This window comes from Podarcis vaucheri, assembly GCF_965113315.1.
Source record: "Podarcis vaucheri genome assembly, chromosome: 14".
NCBI classification, from domain to species: Eukaryota; Metazoa; Chordata; class Lepidosauria; order Squamata; family Lacertidae; genus Podarcis; species Podarcis vaucheri.
This window is the reverse complement of record NC_138752.1, coordinates 30,892,951-30,915,537: the sequence shown is the minus strand read 5'-3', so window position 1 is coordinate 30,915,537 and position 22,587 is coordinate 30,892,951. Positions and strand designations below refer to the sequence as shown.

General features: G+C 47.5%; 1 protein-coding gene across 2 annotated transcripts in view; it reads left to right on the top strand.

The window, feature by feature from the left end:
• Positions 1-22,587, top strand: part of PRKCB (protein kinase C beta) — a 187,370-nt gene that overhangs the window by 132,060 nt on the left and 32,723 nt on the right. For both annotated transcript variants that reach the window (XM_082199358.1, XM_082199357.1), the window contains exons 10-15: positions 1,601-1,774; positions 4,983-5,074; positions 5,296-5,358; positions 12,609-12,747; positions 20,514-20,594; positions 21,364-21,471. In XM_082199358.1, coding sequence (XP_082055484.1) covers positions 1,601-1,774; positions 4,983-5,074; positions 5,296-5,358; positions 12,609-12,747; positions 20,514-20,594; positions 21,364-21,471 — 657 coding nt within the window. The remainder of the gene's footprint in view (positions 1-1,600; positions 1,775-4,982; positions 5,075-5,295; positions 5,359-12,608; positions 12,748-20,513; positions 20,595-21,363; positions 21,472-22,587) is intronic.

Sequence of the window (22,587 nt, the reverse complement as noted above, 5' to 3'; positions counted from 1 at the left end):
ACAGGCCAGTGAGCAGGTTGGGGAGTGGGGGGAGGTGGTGGCCGTGTTGATTTCCAAAGCAATACCACAACAAATTGAAGCAATGTATCTTAATAACTGGCAGGGTGTTGTTGGCATTTTTCGGGAGCCTTCCTTCGGCTTGATTTGATTAACGACGGAAAATTATGTTGGCAGGAAGCTCTGCGGCTCGGTTTTATTGTAATAAATAAATCTGCAGCTTGCCACAACTGGTTTAAAATATTAGGGGGACAAGTTATTCCACACAGGGGAAGAGGCGTGGGCTGGCTTGCGGGGCAGCCAAATGGGCAGGTGAGGGGTTGCCAAGTGGGCATGGGTGAACTTCTTCAATCTCACTCACAGAAGGACGGGCTGGAGCAGTAGAGCATCTGCTTTGCATGCTGAAGTTCTTGGGTTCAATCCCCAGTGGCATCTCCAGGGAGATGTGGGAGGGAACCTGCCCGAAACCACGGAGAGCCACTGCCAGTCAGTGTAGACTGACCAATGGTGTGGATGAACAAAGGCTCTGACTCAGTATAAAGCAACTTCCTGCCAACCTAGCAGTTCAAAAGCACGTCAAAGTACAAGTAGATAAATAGGTACCACTCCAGCGGGAAGGTAAACGGTGTTTCCGTGCGCTGCTCTGGTTCGCCAGAAGCGGCTTAGTCATGCTGGCCATATGACCCGGAAGCTGTATGCCGGCTCCCTCGGCCAATAAAGCGAGATGAGCGCTGCAACCCCAGAGCTGGTCACGACTGGACCTAATAGTCAGGGGTCCCTTTACCTTTACCTTTTTCTGTTCCTGTGTCTTTTGGAAAGGACTATAGCTGAGAGCAGCTTTATTGGATTTTGAGTTGATTTTATATTTGTATTCTGCTTTTGCAACAACAAATGTTGTTGCAGCTCACAATATTCACCATAGCATTAAAAAAACAGCAAGCAATACAATCACTATAACCAAGCATAGCAGCGTATAAGTAAAGCAAACAATGAAGGAATGAATGCAATTCAATAATTTCATAATAATTCAAAACATCACACAGAGCTGCTGAATGCCAGCCCTGTGCCAGATGGCATCCGAACCATGAGGACTAGCATCTTGCAATACTTTTAGTGGGAAGCAGTAGCTCTGTGGTAAAGCACCTGCTGTGTGTTAATAAATATAAAATAAATTCATCGTTTTATTTGTACACTGCTTTTCCACACACAAAGTCACGTTCAAAGGGACTTACAACCAAGACGACAGGAATGCATTCCGAATCAAACGCTGCAAAACAATTTTGTAATAACACAATAAAACAGCAACACTATAGCAAACATAACAACAGGCAAAACAACAATGTTTCAGGACTCTAGAAAGAACAAGATTACATTAATAAACCCGACCGCAAAAACAGACAAGGCTGCTTGACAGTTCCACCTTGGTCCTAGGAACACCCATCTCATGATGTTGCTCACAGTCCTTCTCCTGCAAGGCTTCCAAGGACCTCCTCACCCGTCCTGTGATGTTGTTACTTTGGCATGCAGAGTAGCAGCCAAAGCACCAGCCTAGGAGGTCTGCTCATTCTCCATCTCCCTTGTGACCACCTTTGTCTTCCTCCAGGTGATGCTCTCTGAAAGGAAAGGGACCGATGAGCTCTACGCTGTGAAGATCCTCAAGAAGGATGTGGTCATCCAAGACGATGATGTGGAATGCACCATGGTGGAGAAGCGGGTGCTCGCTCTGGCTGGGAAGCCCCCGTTCCTAACACAGCTTCATTCTTGCTTCCAAACCATGGTAAGGATCCCTACACGCTCACACACTTCTGCCCTAGATCCTGCACAGTTTCCAAGCCAGCAGTTCTCACACTCCAGCCCCCCCCCCACTCCCCACATGGACTACTTGAAAATTGCTGAGGGTCTTGGCAGACCACTTAATGGTTTTTCTGTCTGTTGAAGAAATTGCAGTGAGCTGTGCTGGATGCTAGGTGATTTGTCATTGAATCAAGATTAAATGCCTCCGTTCTAGCCTCCCATTAACTGTGCTGCTAATCCCCTCCACTCCTTTCAAGGACCTCCTCCCTTACTCCTGCCATATCGCCAACAAACTCCCCTCCACCCCATCCATCTAACTCACCTTCTGGGCAGAACACCAGGTTCTAAGAACCACAGAGTAGCCACTGCAATCACTCATCTTCCCACAAGCACCATGTGGTCCATGGACCACAGTTTGGGAGCCCCTAATCTCAGCTGAACAGAGAGCATCCTTGCCTTGATCCCAGACAAAGCCGCCATGCGATACTGGACAACATGGGGAAGCTTAGGAGAGATGGGAGGAACTGTGTCTTGCTGGCAGGAAGAGGAGCTGGAGATGATATGTTGGGGTGCTCAGTAGATGGTGGGGGCTAAGGGAGCCCAGGGTAGAGTGGGTGGAAGGCAAGGACAGAGGCTGTGGCCATAAGGAGGACTAAAGAAGGGAAAGAGATGAAGAAGGGACCACATGGTTCTACTGCCTGGGGTTGGTGGGAGTTGAACTCCAAAAACAGCTGAAGGGCACCAGATTGTGGCCATCTGCCCTAAAGCAATGAATCATCAGGAACATCCGGTCCGAAATAAACGGAGGCATTGGGGGGACCGCTTGCAAAGGGAGCAGTCATTACTTCCACAACTGTTTGGGGCTGGCTGCAGATAAGGAAGAGGAGAGGAGGCAGCGATAGGCACAGCGCAAGGCCCGTCCTTTCAGGCTTCCTACAATGAGCACGGAGGATTACACTGAAATGTCAGCCAGCCATTTGGCTTTGCGAAAGGCGTTTTGCTGCAGTGGCAGGCAAGTGGGGCTGGGCCCTTCTCTGCGCTCGCTAATGAAACTCCTGCATGCAGCGAAGCTTTTCCTTTTGCACGTCTCTCTTTCTGACATCTGAAGTGTGTCGGCAGAGGATTAGTTCCCGGAGACCTGCCTGTAGCTTAGCGGTAATCATATTGGTAACGTAATCAAAATTTGTAGCAGAGGGTATTATCAGGTGCTGAGTACAAAGCGCTTTGATTTGGAGGAGAGCAGTCTCAGCCAGAGCTGCTCTTCCCATTTGCTGGCAAGGATGAAAATCTCAAATCTTCATCTCAAAGGGAGAGAGAATTAACTTTTTTGCCCAGGTGTTTTGGGGCCTCTGGATTTGCCTTCCACCTACTCCCGAGTGACCCTCCTGATCCTGGATAAAATGAGAGTGGATTAAATGTGCGCACCATCTTTTTCCCACCAAAAGGAGATCAGAGCCTCCACAGTCAAAACAAAGACTGCAGGGAGCTGGCTTCCCCTGAGACCTTGATTCATCTAGCTCAGTATTGTCCACACTGACTGGCAGCAACAGCCCTCCAGTGTGGAGATGGAGGAGGAATCGCCTCAAATCCCCACTCAGCTCTGAAGCTCGTTGAGTGACCGGTCACTATCTCTCAACATAGCCTCCCTTACAGGGCTGTTGTGAATGATAAAATGGGGGGCAGGGGGCATGTGTGCTGACTTATTTGTTTGTTTATTTCATAAAAATTCATACACTGCTTGATTGTTAAAAAACAAACCCTCGACGCAATTTACAAAAAGGTGAAGCAATAAATTTGTGGGGGGAGGTGAATACTTTAAAACTTACAAAAAGCTTGAGCTGCTAAAAGGAAAGTCGGATCTGTGTTGCTGTGTATGTGCAACTAAACATATAGAGGCACCTGTGTGTTTAGCCCCATGGGACGTACAGCAGTTCCAGAATGGGCAATTTAGATCAAGAAAACAGACTTAACCCCCCCCCTACCCCCACCTTACTCATTCATACACTTCTGCCTCAATCCAAATTACTCGTTCTCACCATTCTCTAATATATATATATACAGTGGTGCCCCGCAAGACGAAATTAATTCGTTCCGCAAGTTTTGTCGTCTAGTGAATTTTTCGTCTTGCGAATCATGAAATCCCATAGGAATGCATTGAAAATCAATTAATGCGTTCCTATGGTCAAAAAAAGTCCAAACAAAGCCAAATTTGGTACAACAACAGTTTATTAACTGCTCTTTAAAGTCACACATACTGTAAAGAGCAGTTCAAAAATTGAAGGGAAAATAAATTAACTTTATAAACAAAACATGACTTTGTTTTTAGACAAAGGAAACAAAGTCGCGAGACGTTTTCGTCTTGCGAAGCAAGCCCATAGGTGAAATTCGTCTTGCGAGGCAAATCGAAAACGGAAAAACCTTTCGTCTAGCGAGTTTTTTGTCTTGCGAGGCATTCGTCTTGCGAGGTACCACTGTATACAGAGAGAGAGAGAGTTTTTCATTAATACAGGTAGACGCAGGTGGCGCTGTGGGTTAAACCACAGAGCCTAGGACTTGCTGATCAGAAGGTCGGCGGTTCGAATCCCCGCAACGGGGTGAGCTCCCGTTGCTCGGTCCCTGCTCCTGCCAACCTAGCAGTTCGAAAGCACGTCAAAGTGCAAGTAGATAAATAGGTACCACTCCGGCAGGAAGGTAAAACGGCATTTCTGTGCGCTGCTCTGGTTCACCAGGAGTGGCTTAGTCATGCTGGCCACAAGACCTGGAAGCTGTACATTGGCTCCCTTGGCCAATAAAGCAAGATGAGCGCCGCAACCCCAGAGTCGGTCACAACTGGACCTAATGGTCAGTGGTCCCTTTACCTTTACAGGGATCTGCTGACTGTTCTCTGGGTGATTTGCAGGACATTAGGGCCAATGGGGCACTGCCCCAACAACCCTACTCTGCACCCAGACAACACCCACCTGCCTGCTGTCTTTCTTACAATCCATTTAGAGGGCGTCCCTGGCTGCCAGCTTCCTCCTCCTCAGTCTCAGTGTAGCTGCTTGTAGCACTCAGCGTCTGCTTGTCATTCGCTCTGGTGCCACCTGCTGCTGGCCTCCTTGCCTCCTGCCCTACCAGTCCCAATGGGCACTAGCTGCCTCCGGGCTTTTGTTACATTTCACGCCTCTCTCTCCTCTTCTCTCCTTCTCTAGGACCGCTTGTATTTCGTCATGGAGTATGTGAACGGCGGTGATCTCATGTACCAGATTCAACAGGTTGGAAGGTTTAAGGAGCCCCACGCTGTGTAAGTTGGATACTCCCTAATATAAAGCTCAGGCTAAGAGGTCAAACATGGCTTGGGGGCCCCATGGGGCAAAGAGTCTCCCTTGGGTTATGGGGGGGCAGGCAGATGGACTTTCTCCCTCCACACTGGATGCCCTGTGCTGTAATTAGATAGCAAAGCTTTCCATTTCCAGATGCCTCCCTTCCTTATCACTCTTCTTCTCCTCTAATCTTTACTTGCAGGTTCTACGCAGCTGAGATAGCCATTGGCCTGTTCTTCTTACATAACAAAGGAATCATTTATCGGTAGGTGGGCACGCTTTCTCTCTCGGGCTTCTAGAAAGGCAGCAACAGCAGCACCTCCCCTCCTGTTTGACAGGTGATTGGCATTGAAGGTGTGCATTAAAGGCTTTCCGCATGGGGACGTGGTTCCTGGTGCTCTAAAAAAGCCACCAGCTTGCCTTTCGGGTGGCCATTTGGCCCTCGTCCATGGAGTGCATTTCCATCAAGCAGAGCCAAAGACTTCCGAGTGCCAGTGCCTTGCGAACAAATGTGGTGTTTTGTGTGTGTTTCCCCCCCCCTCCTGGATTCTGTAGGGAAGCCGGCTGATCGAGCATCTTTGAGGCTTCCCTTTGCTCGTGGTCTTAAATCTCGGTTTGCTTGACAAGCCACGGCTGGCAGCTCGCAGTGCGGGGAGGGCCCGGCGCTGCCTCATCATTGACACATAAAGCTGGCACTTCAGAAGTGATTTGTCTGGAGTCTTGCTGTAAAAACCTGCCATTTGCTGTTTGGCTGCTAAACATTCCAGGACGTGGCTTTGGAAGGCTCTCGGCTGCTAGGGTGCCCAGAGCAGTAATCTATGCAGAAGGCATTATCCCACCCACCCCTGATTTCCCTCCCCCCCTTCCTCTTCTCTTTGAGTAGCGTCCCCCCCCCCCACAAAATGCTCAGCAGCCTTGGAGAATATCTAGCTCCCTCCTGTAAACAGCTGGCTGGCTCTGGGGAAAGCCACCAGGAATTGTGGGGAGAGAGAGACAAGTGTTTGACATTATAGCATATCGCACCACCACACCAACGTTTGACAGATGAAAAATAAAGACACTTTGGTATCACCTGTATTTATCATTTTTTAAAAAAGATTGCTGCCTAAGGCACATTTCTGAAAGCTCTGCTCTGCCTTCTGTATGCTGTTGTCTCTGTTTATTCCCCCCTGGCCTGTACCCCATTGAAGGCAAAGCTTTCTTCTTAAAGGTACAATGGAATGATGTTGTTGTCCCAGAAAATGGCGCCAAGAATTCAAAAGCCATGTCGTTGGCTACTGCATGAGTGCAATGGCCAGCTGTTCCTGTCCATGTTTGATGTATCAGTTGCTCAATTTGTGGGGTGCTTCAAAATGCGGGGTTATCGCTACAAAACGCTGCTAAACAACTGTAAAACTTTGGCACAGGATTGCAGATGATCCCACATTTTGGGGTTTGTAGTTAATGTTAAGTACAGTAAAGGTAAAGGACCCCTGGATGGTTAAGTCCAGTGAAAGGCGACTATGGGGTGCGGCTCTCATCTCATTTTCGGGCTGAGGGAATCGGCGTTTGTCCACAGACAGCTTTCTGAGTCATGTGGCCAGCATGACTAAACCGCTTCTGGCTCATTGGAACACCATGCCAAAGTGCATGGAAACACCACTTACTTTCCCAGCACAGTGGTACCTATTTATCTACTTGCACTGGTGTGCTTTTAAACTGCTAGGTTGGCAGGAGCTGAGACAGAGCAATGGGAGCTCACCCCGTCGCGGGGATTCGAACTGCTGACCCTCCGATCAGCAAGCCCAACAGGCTCAGTGGTTTAGACCACAACATCACCCTGTGTTTGATGTATCAATTACTCAGTATGTGGGGCACTGCAAAATGTGGGGTTTCACAGCACAACGCTGCACAAAAACTGCAAAACTTTGGCACAGGTTTGGTGGAGATTCCAAATTGTGGGGGTTCTTAGCTAATTTGCCTGCTGCTGTGCATGCAGGGGCCCTGGAGACAAGGACTAACCACCCATCCACCACTCAGAGATTTTACTTCTAGTGATGCCCAGCAGGGAGGAGATTCTGACTAAACACCAGGAGGGTAAGAGCTGTTCAGGGAGATTGACAGTTCTGGCAGCCCTTGGGTGTGCATGTGGGGAGGGGAGTCCCCTCTTCTGTTTTGCAACTGCTGTTGCTTGATGAGAATTAAGAGCATTTTTCTCTATTAGTGGAGCAGAACAGACAACCTTGAGACTTGCATTCCCCCTGTGATTTTTGCCCCCATTGTTTGGTGGTGGTGGTGAGGGTGTTTCTGCCACATCAAAGGATCAAAGGACTGATCCTGAAGGAATTCATGCCTCATAAAGAAGGTGATGCCTGCATGTTAGGGGACAAATAAGTCCCTTCTTATTCCATCCCCCTAAAAAAGAACCATTATGGAATTGCAGGAGTCATTCCAGGGGTGGTTTGGGCTGGGAAGAAGTGGGATACCCAGCCTTGTCTGCATGCCATTATTCCATGTACAAGCTAAAAATACTGGGCGCAAAATTGCGTGTTGTTGTTTTGTTTTTTTAAAAAATCAAGTTTCTAGTCCATATGACTGATTGCCAATATAGGGTTTAATCTTATTTGGGGGTGCATAGAAATAACTCATGCTTGTTTTCATTTATTTTCCCTGAGAAAAACAAAAATGCAGAATGCTTAAAATATGCATAGCATTTGTTTGGCTTTCATTACTGAACTGGACAATATCCTTTGGGTTTTGAAGCAATAACAGGGCAAAATAGCCAATGAATCAAGGAAATAACTGTAGACAAATTAAGTCATGTTTTAAACCCATGGAACCGTTGTAGAAATGCCAGATAAATCTGCAGTATGGCTGCAAATTATGCATTTTGTTTTTAGTTTTTATTATTTTTTAACTTTTCCGTGTTGCATTATGAGTGAGACCCAAAACAAGTTTTTAGATTCTAAAAACCGAACATCACAAAACATCCAATCGAAAACAGTTATAAATTGGAACTAGTGGTTTAAATCCAGCACAAATTTATGTTTAGTTGTTGCCTGACTCTGTGCTGGTTTTCGGCCAGTGATGTAGCAGTCAAACACACTAAGCTATCACAATGAACCGGCCTTGCATGAGCCAGAAACCACGACTCGCGTGGCCAGATGTCCTGTTTTGCAGAAGGTTGCCTGGTCCAAGTTCAGCTCAAAGAAAGGAGAGTGGTGGGTAGATGGAGTTGATGTTGCCCATCAACAGTTGAGGCCTGGAGAACAGAGCAAACAGGACCCAACCTCACTGGTCAGCTTGCTTTCTGTTGTTCCAGAGGGTAGGACCCGAATCAATGGATTCAGAAGGCAAGAAAGGAGATTCTGACTAAACACCAGGAGGGTGAGAGCTGCTCAACAGTGGAGCAGACTCCCTCGGAAGGTGGTGGACCTTACTTCATTGGGGCTTTAACCAGAGGTTGGATGGCCATCTGTCAAGTATTCTTTAGCTGTGATTCCTTCATTGCAGTTTGGATTAAATGACCCTTGGGGTCGTATCCAACTTTACAGTTCTAGGTTTCTAAGTCATGGAACTCAGTGGGTCATTCTTCTTCTTTTTATAGAGTTTTATTAACACTTTTCAGAATACAATAAAAGACAAGGTAACCTACACAAAGGGATGCGGGTGGCGCTGTGGTCTAAACCACAGAGCCTAGGGCTTGCCGATCAGAAGGTCAGCGGTTCGAATCCCCACAACGGGGTCAGCTCCCATTGTTCGGTCCCAGCTCCTGCCAACCTAGCAGTTCGAAAGCACGTCAAAGTACAAGTAGATAAATAAATACTGCTCCGGTGGGAAGGTAAATGGCGTTTCCGTGTGCTGCTCTGGTCCGCCAGAAACGGCTTAGTTATGCTGGCCACATGAACCAGAAGCTGTCTGCGGACAAACACCGGCTCCTCGGCCTATAGAGCGAAATGAGCACCGCAACCCCAGAGTCATCCATGACTGTACCTAACAGTCGGGGTACTTTACCTTTACCTGCCGAAGAATTGGTGCTTTTGAATTATGGTGCTGGAGGAGACTCTTGAGAGTCCCATGGACTGCAAGAAGATCAGACCTCTCCATTCTTAAGGAAATCAGCCCTGAGTGCTCACTGGAAGGACAGATCCTGAAGCTGAGGCTCCAATACATTGGCCACCTCATGAGAAGAGAAGACTCCCTGGAAAAGACCCTGCTGTTGGGAAAGATTGAGGGCACAAGGAGAAGGGGATGACAGAGGACGAGATGGTTGGACAGTGTTCTCGAAGCTACCAGCATGAGTTTGACCAAACCACGGGAGGCAGTGGAAGACAGGAGTGCCTGGCGTACTCTGGTCCATGGGGTCAAAAAGAGTCAGACACGACTAAACGACTAAACAACAACAACAACAAATCTACACAAACAATAATAAAAAGAAAGGAAAAGAGATCGCTTCTCGGCCTTTTGGCTAAGATCAAGTGTAAAAAGAAAGGAAAAGAGATAGACGAATACAAGATCTTCTCTAGAAACGTATCTTAACTTTTTTTCCCCAGATGGAAAAAGATGTGTGTCCCCAGCTCTCACCTGGGAGCATCCCTATCTTCTCCCAGCCTCTCACACTGAGAGATCTCTCCTTCCCTGTCTTTCACACAGGGTCCTTCATACTGTTCATCAAATGGATCTACTCAGGACGCATTTAGGTGTGCCCTGTAGGATCATGGGTGGAAAGCAATGGTTGCTGCTTTCCTGCCAGAGCCAAACAAGCTCACTGCCACTTTCCTTGGATGCTGAAAAGGACCGCTTCCTCCTTCCCCTAAGAAGGGCTGTCTCTGCCCATAACTGCTGCCTCGCATTTGCAGCAGCAGATGGGTGAGTGAGAGAGTGAGAGTTCTCAACAAGGAGGGAATGATCTCCCCCTTTAAACTTGCCTCCCGGCAGTAGCAGATCATCCAAGGCTCCAGCAGTCCCCCTCCCTCTCCAAACACCTGCCTGTCTCCCCTAAGCCACCTGGGAGACCGCCTCCCTGCCCCGCCCCCAAATTTGGGGGTGTAGCTTTAGGGGTATGAAATCCAGCTGTCCGACAGCCAGGGATCCTCTGTGCTGCCTCCACAACCCAGCAGGGAGTTTGGAGAACTATCAGTTCACTTATGCAAAGCAGACAGTCACATCAGTGAAGGAGAAAGCTGAAGGATGGGAGGGTGACAGTGTGGCCAACCCTGAAAAAGAGGAAATGCGGAAATGCGTCACTCAAAAAAAAAAAACCAAGACGGGGAAAGGGCATCAATTTGCATACAATTTGCATGTGCTTGCTAATCTAAATGTGAAATGTGCTAATCTAGATGTAAATTACATTTAAACAGAAATACACTAGGGACTGCCACAGTGGGGAACAAGACCCCCTTTTCCTGCTCTCCCTGTATAGGCTTATTTCTCCTTAAGTAGAAGACACCCTCACCTAGATGGCTTCCCTGTGAGATCCCTTCTAACAGAGGACTGGATCTGAGCACTGCAGTCCTCTTCCCTCCTGTGATTCCTAGCAACTGATATCCAGAGCCACGCTATGACTAGTCATAGCCGTTGTTAGGGTTGCCATATGCCCTCTTTTTCTAGGACATGTCCTCTTTTTCATGATGAGAGTCATCATAGAGATCCATAGTTAAAAGTAGATGTCAGCAAATGTGTCCTCTTTTCTTTTCTTTTTTGCTCTTCAAAATATAGCAACCCTACCGTTGATAGCCTTCTTCACGAATGTGTCTAGTTTGGGCCAGTCACTGCATCTTCTTGTTATGAATTTTGGAACTTAGCTATGTGCTGTGCAAAGAAGTCCCTGTCTGTTCTGAGTTGCCCAATACTCAATGGATGATTCCTTCATTCATTGATTTCCTGCCTGTTACCATAAGGTGCCAGGGTAGATTACAGCATTGAAAGCAATTAAAAACCACTTCCAATTAAGGTGCAGTGGCGTAGCGTGGCTTGTCAGCACCCGGGGCAAGGCAAGTAATTTGTGCCCCCTAACCCGTGGATTTGCGCCCCCTAACCCTAACCCCCAGATGTTGCGCCCGGTGCGGCCGGCCCCCCCTGCACCCCCCACGCTACGCCACTGTTAAGGTGGGTCCTAAAAACATACACCCACAGCTTCTAGTCTTTTGAGACATGGAGAAAACTTTTCTCTTTTGGGGTTTTAGCTCAACTCGTGCATAATTTCCCCCACTTCCTTCGCTTTCCTCTTAGCAATCATTAATCTAAATTAAAAGCCCCAAACACTGAAGTCTTTCCTTTCCTTTCATTCTAACCCCTTGATCATTTTTAACATGATTTTAATTTATCAAAAATGTGCTTAGATTGCTTAAAAATGTTTTCTATTGCTTTAAATATATTTTTATTTTTAATTGTTTTGTTTTATCACTTTGGGGTTTGCCTCCCTGGGCTTCTTTTGGAGGAAGTGCAGAATAGAGATTTAATTGATAAAAATAATAATAATAACAGTTTTGGTTGCCTATTTCCGAACCAGCTCCACAACATTCTTTTCGATGTGTGCAGCAGTCAGAACTGCGCACAGCATTACAAGTGCAGTTACACCACAGCATTATGTTTTCGGAGGTTTTATTTTGGGTGCACACTTTTTCTTCAGAGAAGGGGTTCCTGCATTGCAGGGGGTTGAACTAAATGACCCTAGGGAGTCCCTCCTAGCTCTTCAATTCTACGTGCTTTGCAAAGTTCATAGATGTGCAGCTTTCAGAGGGTAGCTGGGTGTGTTTTGTTTGCTCAGCAAATTGCCCTTCTTGAAAAGATAGCTCATGAACTTAAAAGTATCCAAAGGGCAGAGCTCAAATGACCATGTATAAAAAAATAAATGGCATGGTTTTATTTCTTATACAAATATTAAGGCACCTGGTCACTCAGTGCCTCCAGTATATGCAAATATCTGGCTCATTTAAGCCTATCTAGAACCTTTATTCTCCACACTGTATAAATCTTTTATTCATGGGTAGGCAAACTAAGGCCTGGGGGCTGAATCCGGCCCAATCACCTTCTAAATCCGGCCTGCGGATGGTCTGGGAATCAGCGTGCTTTTACATGAGTACTGTAGAATGTGTGCTTTTATTTAAAATGCATCTCTGGGGTATTTGTGGGGCATAGGAATTCATTCATTATTTTTTTTCAAAATATAGTCCGGCCCTCCACAAGGTCTGAGGGACAGTGTCCCCCTGCTGAAAAAGTTTGCTGACCCCTGATTTTATTATTTGTAAAGGGAATCTTTGTATGAGTTAATACTTTATTATCCTTTTGGAACTGTACTGTATCTTTACACAAGTTGTCCTTCCAGGTTGTGGGTTTTTATGGTTTACGTTTTGGAGTCTTCGGGGGTTTTTTGCCATGCTTGCACTTTTGCTGTTGTTAGCAAATAAATAAACAACAATAATAGTAAAATAAAAAGCTTGCTCAGCTCGAGGGGATTGGTACTTTCATTGCTGGGGGTCGCCTTCTCTGCTCTGTCCCCCCTTAAACTACCTGCCAGCCTTCTCTACCTTCCAGCGACCTGAAACTCGACAACGTGATGCTGGATTCCGAGGGGCATATCAAGATTGCTGATTTTGGCATGTGCAAAGAGAATATCTGGGATGGCGTCACCACCAAGACCTTCTGTGGCACTCCAGACTACATTGCGCCCGAGGTGAGTAACAGAGAGAGAGAGAGAGAGAGAGAGAGAGAGAGAGAGAGACCCAGGTCCCCTTGCTTACATCTATTGAACTTGTTTTAAATTTTAAGGGTGCACACACATAGCGGACACACACTCCACAGAAAGCCAATCCTCCACCTTTCAAAACTTAGGAAATATTCCCTGAGAAAAATACACTTAGCGCACAGAACATCCCAAAAGCCATCTTGGAGAAACCTTTCCCAATAGTTCTTTTCACTTACGCTTCAAATCTGACCGAAAGAGCACATTTTGTATATGAATAGGGGAGATCTGTGACGATGGTTTCAATACTTGGGGTATTTACAATTTCAAAAAGAATGATCCAGACCGGCCAAGGTGGGGCGATTGCATGGGCATAGCCGGGGGGCGGGAGCAGGGGGGCAGCTGCCCCCCCATCAAGTAAAATAATAGAAATACTTAACTGATCGATCATGTCGGTTCTGCCCCCCACAACAAAAGGCCTGCCCCTCCCCACAAGAATCCTGGCAATGCCCATGGGCAAACATTATCAGGTATCTTGACAAACAGGAGACAGGTCACACTCTCAAATTTCTGTTGTAGACTGCCTCTTTCTGTGATGTGAGTGTGATGCTTTTGGGTGGTCTTTGGCTAAGGGGTTGGGCAATTTCTAAAGTCTTTAAAAGGATACAGGGGTCTCTGTTGCAACATGAAAATAAAGATCTTCCTTGCTTTCCTTCTACTGGTTCGTGCCTCTGTCCATTCTTCTCTGACCGATCATGGACTTAGGGGACTCAGAGCCCCTTGAGGAGTTGGGCTGCAGAAGCCAACCCCTAATTTTTCTACTACAATCTCAGTGGGTCTACTCTTGAGTATGACATGTGTTGGATATCACCCTTAGTATTAATAATACGATTCCGTAACTTTCAGCTTTTTTAATATATAGTTTAGGCAAATGCTGTTTGTTTTAAAGGCTTGGGCTTGAAGAAATCTTAATCAATGCATCAGTTAAATTTCCATAAGTGCTCTGAAGGAAAGGAGCAGGCTTGCTTTATTTTTAGCACCTTAACAAGCCGTTACCAAGGGAATAAAGACAATTGATCCTCTGCAACAATTTAGTGGATGCTTAAATTGTTAGAAGTTACAGCCCATGGTCTCCTTATCAAAGCATGTGTGCTTGATGAACAACAAAGTTCATTTTTAAATGAGTTAGAAGCGCCAAGATTTTGGCTGCAGAATCACAAGTTGCTCTGTGTAACTGAGGCTGTGGCTCAGGGGCAGAGCACATGCTTTGCATGCAGAAGGTCACAGGTTCAATCCCAGGTATCTCCAGGTAGTGCTGGGAAAAGACTCCCACCTGAAACCCTAGAGAGCCACTGCCAGTCAGTGTAGACAGCACTGTTCTGGATGGACTGTTGGCCTGACTCTGGCCTGCACTATATTGTCTACACGGGCTGGCAACTCTCCAGCAATTCAGACAGGGAATCTTTCCCAGCCCCCCCCCCCAAAGATGCTAGAGATTTGTCAAGGGGCTGACAGGATGATCAGGTCATTCACAGGTCAGAAAGGGAGATGTGAGGCTAACATGCAGTTCAGCTTCTTTATTAAGAAACGGGAAAAATACAAGAAATCTCATAAGGGTAACACACACACCCCCATTAAGAACTTGCTCGAATTGGTGTGCAGCCTCTCCTTCTCTCTCTACCCCTCTGAGTCAGGGCTCCTCTCTTGTAATCTTCTGCTGCAGCAAACCCCAGGAGCCTCTCTCTGTGCCTGTCTGGCCCGTTGCTCAGCAACATGTAACATCCTTTGCGTTCTGGGAGTCAATGGGGCCAGAGAGCCTTCAGCTGAGAGGCTGTTCTACTGGTGCTATGGGAAAGATGCAGGGTCTAGCTCCCCTCTGCCATCTCTGTTGGAGCCTGCATCCAAACTGGAAACCTCATCACCCTGCTCTGTGTTGAGTCACCTGCCTGCTTGTGTCTCCCCGTGATCCCTCATGCTTCCTGCTTCTAGTACCTCCCTGCTTGTCCCCTCCTCTGAGGTGTGGCCGGTATCCCACCACCAGGATTTGGGATCTAAGTCTTCTTCTCCTGTGCCCTCTCTGGGGAGCTCTTGGCATGCAGCTCCCAGCACTCTTCCTCACCCAGCCAGTCCCTGGCAAGATTGAACCTGGGACCTTCTACATGCAGAGCAGGTGCCCCATCCCCTGAGCTATGGAAGAGAGCTGTGATTCCTGCACTGCAGGCGGTTGGACCAGATGATGCTTTGGGTTGCTTCCAATTCTACAGTTCTGTGATGGGAAGAGAAAGGAAGCTGCCTGATGCTGCTCAGTACCGGATCTCTCCTATTTGTCGTTGGGTCTCTGTTTTAGGAAGCTGCCTCATACCCAGTCAGACCATGAGTCCAGCTTGCTCAATATTGTCTACATGGACTGGAAGCAGCTCTTCATGGTTTCAGACCAGGGACTTTCCCTGCCGTACCTGGAGGTGTTTGAACCTGGGACCTTCTACATGAGAGCCCAAAGTCCACCACTGATGAATTTATGGAACGAAAGTGGCAGGACTCAAAAAGATTTGGGAGCCATGGCTCTAAAGATATGGAGTGCCGCGGCATGCTATATTGATATCCGTGGCTGGTAGCATATCAGGACATCGCTCCTCTCTTCCTGTCTCTCTGAGGAGTGCCTGTGAATGCTAAACCACTTTGTGTGTTCCTCCTTCCCAGGGAGACGTTTAATTACTAGGCTAATGTGCGTTATTTTCCCCTTGTTCTGCCAAGATTAATATGGGAGCCTGGCCAGCATGTGGCTGGATCTCTACACATGATTAATGCGCTTTCAGAGTAGAACAAACCATCATTCTCTCCCCCTCCCCCTCCCCACCTTTGGTCGGCAACTGGGCATCATCTCCAAAGTGCTTGTTTTCTTGGCTTTTAATTCATTGTTTTTACTTTGGAACGAACAGAGAACAAAACCACAGACTGCAGTGTTTGTGAAAGTAGATGCGAAATTGGTATATAAGCCACCTGGAGCAATGTGCAAAAGGGACCTAGGAATATTTAAAGGAGCTAACTAAATTACAAACTTTGGCCTAGCTTCTGGAATAATGCCATACTTACGCTGTCTCCAGGCCAGTGCTGTGAAGCTCAAGCAGAATGCCCTTGATGGGCGCGGACTCAGATCTCCCAAACCTTTGCATCAGATTCAAAAGGACACTTAGTTGTGATTCCTGCCTTTCAGGGGGTTGGGCTAGAGCAGCCTTTCTCAACCTGTAGGTCCCCAGATGTTGTTGAACTACAACTCCCATCACCCCTAGCTAGCAAGGCCAGAGCTCAGGGATGACGGGAGTTGTAGTCCAACAACATCTGGGGACCCACAGGTTGAGAACCGCTGGGCTAGAGGATCCTCTTTGTTCCTTCCAACTATACAATTCTGCAACTCATTGATCTCATGTTAGTCCTATTCAGAGGAGGCCCACTGAAATCAATGCAGAGGAGTAACTTGGAGCCATCCATTTCAAGGGGTCTGCTCTTGAGGAGAACATGGTTGGTGACAACCCTGGGGATCTGAAAGGTTGTCAAATGAGGGGATCTCTGCCAACATTGGACCAACACTTTAAATGTGTTTGGAACGAGAGGGTTTGTGGTGGTGGGCAAGTAGGCAACTAATCCAAACCCTGCCGTAGATTGGAGGTGTAGGGACTAGAGACAGAGGCAATTATAACTCCCCATCAAAGGTTTTCCAAACTGCACATCCTTCAGTTCTCTTCATTCATTTCATTGGAGAATAATTGTTCTGATACACACAAAAGAGTGGCCCATTGTTCCTCCAACATCACAGATGTGCTCCCGAGATGAAGGCAGCCAGGAATAACACTTTGCAGCAAATGAACAGGTTTTGCACTTCCGAGCATGAGTGGATCTCATGCTTCCCCTTCCCTTAATCTCATTGATTCTGGGGATTTCTCCTTGGTGCCAAAATGACTATATTGAGTGCTAATGACAGCCAGGAGTGCAGCAAGCTCCATAAACTTTTATCTGGGCTGTTTGGAGGGATTAAAGCTTCACACCCCACTGGTGTACAAACAGGCCTCCATTTCCTACAAGTGCTTCTAATGCATTTTTCTCCGGGGTGGGCAGACCTACACCTGGTTTCCCCCCAAGGCTAGAAAAGAGGCAGGAACTCTTCCAAGCGAGGAAATGCAGAGGTGATGATGCTTCATACCTCTCCCCCTCCATCCTTGCTTGGCCTCTCCATGTGGCCTGGACAATGGAGTTCCCTCAGTCCAATCTAAGCTGGGTGGATTCTATGAAGGTCCAACTTAGTACAGCTGCTTCATTAAAACAGCTGGAACAGGAGGCATGAATCTATGGGGACCACACTGCTGTTCTGCTGGTCATGGGCATAGCCTGGGGGGCAGGGGAGGCAACTACCCCCCAAATCAATAAAAATCAATAAAATACATAACAAACTGAGGCTCTGCCCCACCCTAAAAAAGGCTACCCCTCCTAAGAAAAGGTACGCACCCCCCAACAAAAATCTTGGCTACGCCCATTCTGCTAGTCCAACAGAAAAGCTTCTTGGATTTGCAGCTGGCCAGTCCAGAGGTTGTATGGTGCCCTCTGAGATCAGAGTCCAATGTCAAACAGCTCTGCTGCCTTCTGAGTAGAGAAGCTGGAGAATCCCAATGGGAACAGGAGCAGAGATTGCTGATGTTCGCTTATTCATCCCATGTTCAGAACGGAAATCAATCTGGCGAATACAATCGGTATTTGCTGCTGTTGTTTACAGTCTGCAAATGACGCATAATTGGTTATTCCCCAACCTATTTACATTGTGTTTCCTTTGCACTGAAATGAATGGTGTTGGGGGATGCAATTAATTACAGAATTACATAGAATTGCCCCATTGGTTGGTTGGCATCCGTCTGTCTTGGGAGACAATGGAGGAGGGCACCTTTGGGGGTGAGGTCAAGCTGTTGGAATGTTGCAGAGCCTGCTGTGGCCATAGAGACTGCTGCGGGAGAAACATGTTTCGTTGCAGCTGGGGCATGTGAAGGTGCCCAGTTTTGTGGCTGCAGATGCACCATGGCTTCCTTCTCTCTGCGCTCCTCCCAACAGCCGTTTCTCCTCTGGTCACTGCTATGGATACACAACTTGTCTCTCCAGGGACTGTGGTTGTCTGCAAGGGATCCTCACATGGCAGGGTTGATGTGGCCAGCCTTCATGTCATATTTGCAGACACCCTTGTGGTGCAGAGTTGGTCTGCCAATGGGCCTGGTGCTTGAAGCCAGTTCCCCATAAAGTATATCCTTGGGGATCTTCCATTCTGTAGACATGATCAAGATGTTCCTGAGACAGGAGTGTGAACATGCTGGGAATGAGGTCTTGGGATAGCACATCTTTGTTTGGACTTCTGTGCTGCTATGTGTTACCCATAATCCTCCTGATGCAGTGCATGTGGAAGGCATTGGGGTGTCCCTCCTGACAGTTGTAAGCTGCCCACGACTCATTTCCATAAAGCAGTGTGCTCAGCAAACAGGCCTGGTGAGCCATTGCCATAGTTGCCTTGCCAATACTTGTCCAGCTCAGCCTCGATGGAGGGAATGCTGAAGGAAGATGAATAAGGTCGTTTTTATCAGAAGCCGGACTGCAGCAGAACAGAAACAAAGCAGCATTCAACGAACAGAGGATGGAACGGAAACCAGTGCCTTCTCCCAGCCTTACTTCTGAGCTTCTTTGAGGCCTCCCCCCGCCAACGCCTGCAGGGTTCAAATCCCCACTCAGCTATTACCTTGGGATAGTCAGTATCTCTCAGCCTGACCTACCTCTCAGGGTTATTGTGAGGGGAGGCAGAGGACCACATACACCACCTTGAGCTCCTTGAAGGAGATGGGAGGTAAATGTGATGAATAAATAATGGAAAATAAAGGTTTGAGATGTCCAAAGCAGTTGACCCAAGTCTCTGCTACAAATCGCCCAAGGAACTGCAGGGCAGAAAAAGAGAGTTATGTAAGTGGAGAAGAAATCGCAAATAAGCAGCAAGAAATCAGACAAAGTTTTGCCAGGAAAACATATTAAGGGCCAACACAGAATGCCCCAAAGCACGCAAAAGGAGGAGGAAGAGCCTGCATTTTGAAGGACTCTGCCTCCCCCCCCCATTTGTTTGCCTCGTTTAAGCGTATGGGGTTTGACAAGCCCGAGGCACTGCCATCTGTTACTTAATGCAAAACCGTTTCGTCGTTTATTCATCCTAATTACAGATTTCTATTCCGAAAAGATTCATATATTCAAACATAAATGCAAATCGCACGGTAATTGCTGGAAAATATACACAGCCTTGGTCGTCTTCATCACCAAGAGAAGCTTCTCCTAGACCATTCATCGCGGCCCAAAAGCTCTGATCTGGGCACAAGAGTTTGACAGCTGCATGGAGTACTCTAGTTCTTTCTCGAAAAGAGGCAATATTTCTCCCAATGGGAACTTTCTTGCACAACGGCAAAGAAATGGGGATCCTCTGTGGGCACTTGAAGTGACCTCCCCAAACTCAACCATTTGTCCACTCTGGGCAAATGAGTTAAAACAGTGGATTTTCACATTCGCGCACCTCCAGCTCCTACCTTCACCCTTTCAAAATCATATTGTGATCCATTAACATTTCCTACATGAACACCCATATTGCAATTTGTGTGACAGGCAGCACCAGGCCACAGACACATTGCAACAGGAAAGAGAGAGATGAAATTAATCAGAAAATAGAAATGCCTGCCACATTGCATGATCCCAGATGACCTGCTTATTGGGCATTTGTACTGATTTGCTTGCAGGGAGGTTAGTTGATTTTGCATCAAAGCCAGCGTACTCATCGCACACTTTCCAGTGCATTTCACGGCCACTTTTCTTGTTGGAAAAAGTCTACTCTTTGGGGAAAGTGGGGTTTTTGCACAAGACCTCCCAATCAACAATACTCGCAAAACCAGGATTTGCTAATATGTGGTTGAATCACACCGAGAAGTAGAGGCAGTCTGGAAGCACTCCGTTTTGTGGGCAGGTGGGCAAATGACAGGGCTGGCCATGAAGCAGGCTGAAGCAGTGGCTTCAGGCAGTGGAAGCCCCCGAGGTGGTGCCCCCATGGGTGACCCACCCATCCCAGCTCCGCCACCGGCAGAGAAGCAGCACCAGAATCAGCACCGATTTCTAGCGAGAGCTCACCAAAATCTCACAAGATCTTATGGAGCGTGATGGATCTCGTGAGATTTCATGGGATGTTGCCGGAAATCGGCACTGATGCTGATGGCAGAGGCAGCGCGGTGGGCTGTGTGGCTGCAGTGGCGGTGGACGTGAATTGCCCATTGGTCTTTCACAAGAAAGGAGGCTGGAGGTTCAGGAATGGCTCAGGTCTTTCTTGCTAAGTGTCTAATCCTATTGTTTGCTTGCAATCTCTGGGAAGTCAGCAGGCAGTGGCGTAGCGTGGGTTGTCAGCACCCGGGGCAAGGCAAGTAATTTGCGCCCCCTAACCCGTGGATTTGCGCCCCCTAACCCGTGGATTTGCGCCCCCTAACCCTAACCCCCAGATGTTGCGCCCGGTGCGGCCGGCCCCACCTGCACCCCCCACGCTACGCCACTGTCAGCAGGAAATCTGCTTGTTGTCCCTGCAACAGTTAGAATAATTTTTGCCTTGTGACAGACAGTGGGCCAAAAACTGTGTGTGTTTGTGTGTGTGTGCGTGCGTGTGCGTGTGTGTGTAATCCTGTAGCTCTGATGTTGTTATCAATGTCTTGCAGATAATCGCTTACCAGCCCTATGGGAAATCAGTGGACTGGTGGGCTTTTGGTGTCCTTCTCTATGAAATGCTGGCTGGGCAGGTAAGGAAATCAGACTAGGGGGTTTGGGGGGGCAGAGGTTGTGGGGTTTTCAGTGAGGTCCAAGGGATTGAGCACAACCCAGATTCTGGAATGGCCTGATTGGTTGAGCTTCTGGAAGGGTTATGTGTATGAAGCAAAGACTAACAGCATTCCAAGCTGGGGGTTGAGGGCTGGTGGTCAGTGTCTTGTCCCAGCCAAACCCCCAGCCTGTCTCCAAGTCTGAATGGGATCGAAGCCATACACAGTATCACAATAAATGGGGGTTGTGTGCTGGATGCCTGGCTTCTGGGTAGAATCCCAGCAGCATTGTTGGGTAAGCGCTTAGGACTGTCATTAGGAGCTTTGCAAACTATGCAGCCACCTGTAGACTTGAATTCTGAAAGGGAAAGGGGGGAAAGAGATGAAGGAGAAATGAAAAGTAAAGCTTAAGGAAGATCAGGGCGCATCAGTTGGAGAAAGTCTGGGCAAAAAAGAAAGGGGAAGCATGTACATGCCACCTGGTCTGCTTACTACATTCTACTTTGCCCGTTATATCACCTGCCCTTCTTTCACCAATTTGGTGAGCTGCAGATGTTTTGAACTACCACTCCCATCACTGGCTGGGGCTGATGGGACCTGACATCCAAAACATTTGGAAGGCATCAGGTTGGCAAAGTCAGTTCTATGGCCTGCAGACAGCTCCCTATCTCCGTGATACAGAAATGGATTGCAGCGCACCAGATCCGAGTAGCCCTAAAACTTTTCCTCCTTCTGCTCCCCAATGCTGTAGGCACCGTTCGAAGGTGAAGATGAAGACGAACTCTTCCAGTCCATCATGGAGCACAATGTAGCCTATCCAAAATCTATGTCCAAGGAAGCAGTGGCCATCTGCAAAGGGGTAAGAGCTGCTCTGGGTGTGTTGGATGCACAAAGAGGCGGTTTACCTTTGAGTAATAATACCAGTTGCTGGGAAGCACAGAAGGGGAGAGTGCTGCTGTTGCACTTGAGTCATGTTTGAGGACTTCTTACTGAAGCATCTGGTTGGTCACTGTGAGAACAGGATGCTGGGCTAGATGGCCCTGATCCTTTGGCCTGATCCAGAAGGGCTTTGCTTGTGTTCTTCATACAAGGTAGCAACTTGGCTTCGGATGTCTGCCATCATCTAATTCACAGGGTCAGGAAGATTCTGGGCTGTAGAGAGGTTATCCTAATTTGCCTGCAGTCTCCTTTTCAGGCTACTGAGATTGCTGCAGTGTGCATGTTCATCTGAGATTCTATGATTCTATTGTTGTTTCTGTAGTCCGCAGATGCTACATAAATGATTACATTATTTTCTGCATTGTTTTTGACATTTGCCTTCCACTGAAATGCACTGAAGCTAATTCCATAATTAATTGCATTAGCTTCATCTGTAGTGGAGAGTGAGAGAGTTGCAATAGTTTTGATTCAAAGCTGAACTGTAGCTGAACAGAAACAGTACTGACTGCAATGAACCCAGGACAGGACAGAAATTGCTGCCTTCTCAACATCTCTAAGGCTTTCTGATTTGAGAACCAAGTTTACTTGTGTTGGGCTGAGCCCATTGACTTAAATCAGGGCTATGGGTCTTCTGCCCAACTTCCTCCCTGAGCAAAGGATGGCTGTAGTTCTGCAGCCCATCTAAGTCAGGCCAAGTGGGGCACACGTTTGGCATAATTTATTCTCCTTCTGCTAGCAATCAGAGATACAAAGGGGAATCTGACCTTGCCTTTTCACTGCCGGAAAACTGCTGAGCTCTCCTCTGGCTTTGGAGACTTCCGCACACAGTGTAAAGGCAATTTTTGCAAGCAGAATGTGATTCTCCCTCTTGAAAAAATTAATCTCGGGCTGCACAGGGCCCTGAATGTCAATTTAACCTCAGGGTTGATCATTTGCATTGCGTGCATCATCATGTACTGTTTGGGATGCGTGGAGGAGAGGGCTCCAGGCTAACAACTGGGATTATTCTCTGGGGCCCATGGAGCATTGCTGGGGG